The sequence below is a fragment of the Acyrthosiphon pisum genome, chromosome A2 (genome assembly GCF_005508785.2).
Source record: "Acyrthosiphon pisum isolate AL4f chromosome A2, pea_aphid_22Mar2018_4r6ur, whole genome shotgun sequence".
NCBI classification, from domain to species: Eukaryota; Metazoa; Arthropoda; class Insecta; order Hemiptera; family Aphididae; genus Acyrthosiphon; species Acyrthosiphon pisum.
The window spans coordinates 22,717,077-22,724,356 of NC_042495.1; the positions used below are offsets into that span (position 1 = coordinate 22,717,077).

At 29.5% G+C, this 7,280-nt stretch overlaps 1 protein-coding gene across 1 annotated transcript; it reads left to right on the forward strand.

The window, feature by feature from the left end:
* The first annotated feature begins 146 nt into the window (after positions 1-146).
* On the forward strand, positions 147-5,100 carry LOC100568800 (heterochromatin protein 1-like). Its single transcript, XM_003245136.4, has 2 exons — positions 147-429; positions 4,539-5,100. The coding sequence occupies exons 1-2, from the start codon at positions 419-421 to the stop codon at positions 4,771-4,773; spliced, it is 246 nt and encodes an 81-aa protein (XP_003245184.1). The 5' UTR covers positions 147-418; the 3' UTR covers positions 4,774-5,100.
* Positions 5,101-7,280: the final 2,180 nt, after the last annotated feature.

Consider the following 7,280-nt stretch of genomic DNA (forward strand, 5'->3'; position numbering starts at 1 on the left):
GTATATACATATAATGCCATAGTGTAACCATGGTTACTGTTTAGCAGCTGCAGCGGCGGCGGTGGCGGCGGCTGCGGCTTAATAGGTGGGGTAGTGTTCGGTAGCGGTGTTATAACGGCGAATGGTGTGTAGTGGCGGGGGAACAATGTCGGCGGCGACGAGCGCTTGTAACATGGCCTCGAATCATAACGTACAGTGCCTTTCTGTGCGCAGTCAGTTGTTTGAGTTGTATGTCAATTAACCAGAGTTGTTTGGTCTTTTCCAGTTTGAAGTTCTTAACCAAATTACATTACCACCGAAGCATTCGTCGTTGTTCCAGTCACATACTTCATTTTCCTGGGAGCCGTGCAGTCGATTTGAATATCCCGACGCTGAACATTGATTTCCGGTAGTTTCATTCGCAAGCCATCAAGCAATCATGTCTTCAAGGTTAGTAATAATATAATAAGTAGACTAATATTTACGTACATGCACGGGTATTTACCCGCCGTTGACTCGGTTTTTACGCGCAATACTCATTGTTAGCACTCGCCTACTCCACACTGTCAGAGCTCGTTACAGACTGTGAATAGTGCAGATTTTCGCGGAATAAAAAAAAAACATTAAAAACGTATCCCTTACCCACACAGCATGAAAATATATTAAACATTTGAAAAAAATTAACATTTTTTTAAATATTATATTTTGGCCAATGGTTAAGTGTAGAATGTTTTACTTACAATTATTAATAACTTTTAGGGTTCCGTACGGTAAAACGGACCCTATATTACTAAGGCTCCGCTGTCCATACATCTGTCACCAGGGTTCATTAACCATGAAAGTTAAAAAATTGAAATTTCCACAGATTATGTACTTTTGTTGTCGCTATAACAGCAAATACTAAAAATCCTAGAATAATAAAATTAAATAAAATTAAACAAACTATATCCAATAGATTTTCAAATTTTAAGTATTCAATTAGGATAATATACAAACTATATTACCTAAAATAGATATTATTTTAATCTTTTTGATAAATAATATGCCACGAAAATACTGTAGAGCAACTGCCGTAAAATTAGATATCATACTATTTTTATTTTTTATATAACCACATCAGGTATTATCCATATTACGTCGTCTCTGCAGAATGAAAAGGTTCTAAATCAATTTTTTTGAAAAATGGTTTTTTTGCATACCTATTATTATTTAATATCTTTTGTTGTATAATTCAATCCTGAAATCGTATCGATCCGTTGATTATTCATTGAGATACACAGAATGAAAAGGTTCTAATTCATACGTGAATAACGGTCTAACTTAAAAACGTTCTCCCGAACAATTACAAAAATTACGTTAGAACCTTTTCATTCCGAGACGACGATTAGGTACTTTAATTAAGAGAATAATACCATGCGCTTGTTGTCTCTGTCTTATATATAACGTAGGTATGGCATAGCAGTCACGGACTAAGATAGAGGGGACTGGAAACGAGCACATTTTTTAACGGGTTCGGAATGCCTCTGCTGATTTCCATTGTACACAGCCGGTCTTAACGCTACCTAGTGGGTGGGTGGGAAAATGCAATGATGATAATAATTAGAATTATACTATACAAAACGTTATTTTACCCAGCAGATAGCGTGCATGTTAGCCGTGTACAAATTTGGACGGAGAAGAGTAGAGGGACCGAGGTAATTGCGGTCCGGCTCCCCGTCACCCGCCCATTATACCGTTTCCAAGTCTCTATCTTAGTCCGTGATAGCAGTACAGCTATATTACGTTTACGTTAAGCTATGGGACATAATCATTTTTTGGGTTAAAAAAATGTTGATGAGATCAGAATTTAATTTCAAAGCTATAGCTAATTGAAGTTATCAGTTCATATTATTATAACCCATAAATACTTCATTAGCTGAACTGTAGGGAAAAAAGTGATGCCAGCGTTGCCACTCTCTCGGTGCGCTGCACTCGGACAAAACAATTGGAAATCTTCCCTGATTTGTTGTGTAAAACCACCGAGGAATAGTAAGTTCCTACACGAGAGTAGCAGGTAAATAATTACATACGTTAGTTCCTATACAGGGACATATGTAAGTTTCTATACGGTAAAAACCAGGTACGTATGTTAGTTCGGGTGGTTCCATTTTCCTCCACATTATTTTAAACTGAAATTGTGTCTATTTTCCTCAAATATTTTAGTCAGTGTTGTAGTATTACGTTCCGCATTGTAAAAATAGAGCAAAACTAGATCCAGGGCTTAAGAACGTTATATTTGCAAAAACGATTGAAATTCGTAAACGTAATTATACCGGAGAGCGATAATCAAAAATAATTAAATAACGAAAAACAAAACATAACCATTAACAATGTATATTATATATCATTAAATAAAACATAACGCAAAACGTAATTTATAAAATATCATTAAACGAAAAATAACGCAAAACGTAATATATAGAATATCATTGACCGAAAAATAACGCGAAATGAAATATTTTTAAATCTATTTATTTAAGAGGTCTATTGGTTTATAGAAATAAACCTCATAGAACATATAATTTCGTATTATGCGATTCCAATTATATTTTTTAATCATCATAATATATTTATTTTTTAGATTCTGAGCGGAGCGAGGAAGCTAGAGGTTTTAAAATGGTGTTTATTATTTTTATTTTTCTATCTTTTTTACATCCTGTATACATCGATGAATGCTTCGGTTTCAACATATAGTATCTTATCTTTTAGAAAATTGGATCAAGATGGTACTTTAGAAAAGTCAATTTTCTCAATAGTTATTAAATGCCACAGGAAAAACCACCGACAAATTATGAAAAACCGCTAAAAATGGGATTTTAATTTCTAACGTTTTGTTTATCACTTTATAGAAACGAATAAAAAGAATAATACCTATTATAATATAAATTAAACTTATAGGATATAATAAATAATAACAATATCCAGACTGACAAACCGTCTCCGCTCAGAATCGTTTTTCTTATACAATGATATTATATCATGGAATTCAAGTTTAATACAATCCTTGATACATTGACCCACTTGCAACCTACTGTACAGCAGAGCGACATCCACTTATCCATTTTTTAAATTCGTATATACATATTCAATTGCGTATATAAATATTTGACATTTTCCGCCGCGTAGGAACTAACATAGGTACCTATTACGTACCTGGTTTTTACCGAGTAGGAACTTACATAAGTACCTTTTTCTATTGTGTAGGAACTAACGTATGTATTTATTTGTAAAACCACCTTGAGTAGGCCTCAAAATTAAACAATGTTGTTATAAAGCAATTATCTTCAGGTGTAGACAACAGGCTAATAATTGTTACCTGTATATAAGCTTTTTGAGTGAAAAAAATGTTGGTGAAATCAGAATTTGACGTACGAATTAGTTTCAAAGTTATAGCTAATCGAAATTTTCTGTTTATATTATTATATCCCATACTCATAATGTTATATTTTTCATTAGCTGAACTGTAGCGAAAAAAGTGATGCCACTCATGCCAGCGTTGTCCTTCTCTTGCTGCGCTGCGCTCGGAAAAAAAATCGAAAATAGGTATCCCTCAATTTGTTGCATTTACATTGTAGGCCTCGGAATTCAACAATTTTGTTAAAAAGCAATTATCTTCAGGTAGATAACAGGCTAATCTCTAATGATATGGTATATAAAAAAAAATTAAAATTTGTTATAGGTGCTGTGCGTGGCAGTCAAGTAGCGTTGCGCGCAAGCACATAAACGTAAAATCGTAAACTTTAGCCGGCTATAACATCTTAAATAACAGTTTCCGGTAAAAAAAAATGTTCACCATCGTTGAAAAAAATTTGAAATCGTGAGGGGGTTGGTAGAGTGAATTTTAGCCATAATTTATTTCAAACGATAATTGTGGTATATCATATTCGTATATAGATTCAACTACATATTAAAATGTTGATTTAAATTTATATTTAATAACATTTATTTGTCCATAGATAAGACAACTTTAAGTATGTACTAATCTGGAGAGCTATATATTGTTCATGATGTTTAACAATCCTAATCAATTGTTATTGTCCTGTTCATTTTTTTCCTGCTTTTGGCGCGCTTCCTACTAATCTATCTAGGCTTTAACAGAAATTAATGGTTTACTGTATCAAACACTGCTCGTGGAATAAACATAAATTGTTTGTTTTTAAAAAATTAAACAAAATATACTTAAATTAAAAATAAAAATATTAATTTACTTACCTATGATTTCAAAATGTATCGGAAATAATTCTTATTTTTTCTATTGGTGATGTGTATAAAAAACAAATAGGTAGTTTAGTTATTATGCTGACGAAGTTATAACGTAATGGCCCATGGGTAATATGTGCATGATCTTTTTTCATGTCAAATGCAGCAAATATATTTAAAAAAAATTATAAATCGATGATTTATATTTCTTGATTGTATAATTGTGTAAAAGCCGTCTGGCGTTGATTATAATAAATAAATAAATAAATAAAACCATTTCGGTATATTATTATTAACATATTGATGTATTTTTATTTCAGAAAAAATGACAACAAACCTACACCAGTTTTGGAAACTACACCACCTGCACGTACTAAGAAAGTGGAAAAAATAATAGGTCCAACTATGTTAGATGGAAGATTGACTTTTGGCGTTAAATATAAAAATATTAAAGTACCTCAGCTAGTTATAGCTGAGGTTTTGCATATTGAAGCCCCACAGGAGTTGCTAAAATATTATGAAGAACGTCTTCAATTCAATGATATTATCGATTGATTTCCGCCTATTGTACATGGTGAAATTCAATTAATGGTTTAAATGAAAAATACTTTAAAAATAAATTTTATTCTATATTAAATCCTGTGGTAAATTGTCTTCTATTTCTTTGGTAAAATGTAATAATAGTGATATCTTAAAATTTTTTATATCGATTTATGTTCATAATTCAATTATTAAATTTGAAAATTGTCATTACTTATTTGGAAACATTTTATTTTTAAGGCAAAAATAATATGTTAATTTAAGTTAATTTATGTGTTCAAATGTTGGGTTTAAACATGCAATAGTTGTTTTATTTTAAATATTAAAGCATTTTTCACCATATTATTTTATCTTTTATTATTATATTTATATTATATTTCAAGAAATCCCATTCAAAATATTCTATTTTTTTTTTTTAATATGGCCAATTATGTAAATTGTAATTTTTATTAGGTACTTATATCAAGTTGATCAATTCTATTCACATTCAAATAGATATTTGTAATTAATGGTTATGTTGCCACTAATAACAAAAATACTGCATATTAATACTACACTTTGTTTGGCACAATTCTAATACAATTTACATACCCATTTATGAAGTAATACAGGAATTTATTGCGTAGGATGTATAATATTTTTGTCATACACTTTTACGTCTTGTAAGTAATTTGACAATTTGTTATACCTATGACTGCCGATATTATATTTAAAGTCGCATGTTAACATGTATGGAAAATGCTAACATAAATATTTGGTGAATATTTCAATAGTCTACTGTTATTCGTTTTGGAAATACAACGAAATCTCAAAAATTAATTAATGGGAATTCTATCATATTTCGCTGAATATCAAATATCGTAAAAATTATAAGTCCAATCGCTCATAACAAATCAATGTTCTGCTTAAGTATAATATTAATTATTTACAACATTTTGAAGATTTTTCATGGCTATTGATAGATAAAAATAATTCAAAATTGTTTGAAAATTTCACAATGTAAGGAAAACTGTAATTTTAACATTTGGTGAACATTTCTAATGTCTAGTATTATTTGTTTATGAATTACAACAGAATATCAAAAATTAATTTATGATAATTATACTTGTGAACTTAGCACCGCAATGATAACAGTCAACTTTAAAACAGTCTAACAAATTTATTAGTGAGTTGTTAGAGATTGTTAGACAACTTTCAAAGTTTGTTAGACTTTATTTTCGACGCTAGACCACTTTCATTTATTGCATTGCTAACTTCACGGCAGCAGTACAAAAGTTTGTTAGAACTTTTTTTTTTCGCTCAGACGACGCATCTAGGCTTATTAAATAATCTCCTCTAGATTTTCAGCTATCAATATTAATGAAAAATAAAATATAAATATAAATTTTTTTAAATCTTTAAAATGAATATGGACTGTTGAGTAGAAATTATATTTGATTTCTAAACGTGTTATGTTATATTCCCTATGTTATCAGATGATTAAAACAACTTATCTTATAATAATACTTAAAACAGAATAAATGATTTAGATATTTTTATTTTTCCAGTGGCGGACTGGACGATCGGGATACCGGGAAATTTCCCTGCTCGTATAAAATATATATTTATTAATATTATTATTGTGAAATTATAAATTAAAATATTATCTAAATCTAATAAGTAATAAGTATGTAATATTAAACATAAAAACCCAGATGTTCTTTTAAAATATAATTTATATAGTAAGGCATATCATTGCTTGACTATGGCTTATCAATAGTTATTGACATTACCATGTACTCAAGTAAGTATATAGTTAGAATGTTCCAATAATTTATATGTATATTATTTTAAAGATCTAACTGAATTTCTATTAAAGTTATTAATATAGGTAGCATGCGAAACATCATTTTCTCTATTAAAAATAATTAAAACTCGTCTGAGAAATGTAATAGGTAAAAAAAAATTGGACGCATTTATAATTATGGCAGTCGAAAAAAATGTTTTATTTAGTTTGATTATAATGATATTATTAATATATTAAAAACTAAAAGTGATTTATTAAATAAAAAACCTTAATTAAAATCAAATTGATTGTAGTTTAAATTACTTACATAGCAATTACTTGAGATATACTCGTAAGTTCTAACTAACAAATTTACAATAGTTATTTTATTTTGTTTTATATCAATTAATAAAAATATTTAAAATTTTAAAAGCCAAATTGTGTTTACAAATAAAATATATTTATATTTATTATAAAACGGGCCGTTAGTATGCTGAGTGCCTCTAAAATTATGATTTTCCCGGGCTGTTTTTCTTCCAGTCCGCCACTGTGTTAAGGCTATTATAATGATAATTTATACATTAATATTTATCAGTTTTATTACCTTTGTTTCAAAAATTAAACAGCAAGTTGGTCTAATAAATATTACATGCCCTATTACTGCAGACAGGCACAATAATTTTATACATAATATAGCACCTTAATCGGGGAAAATCTGGAGTTAGCTATACATTTGTTTGTAACTATGGTATAGGTA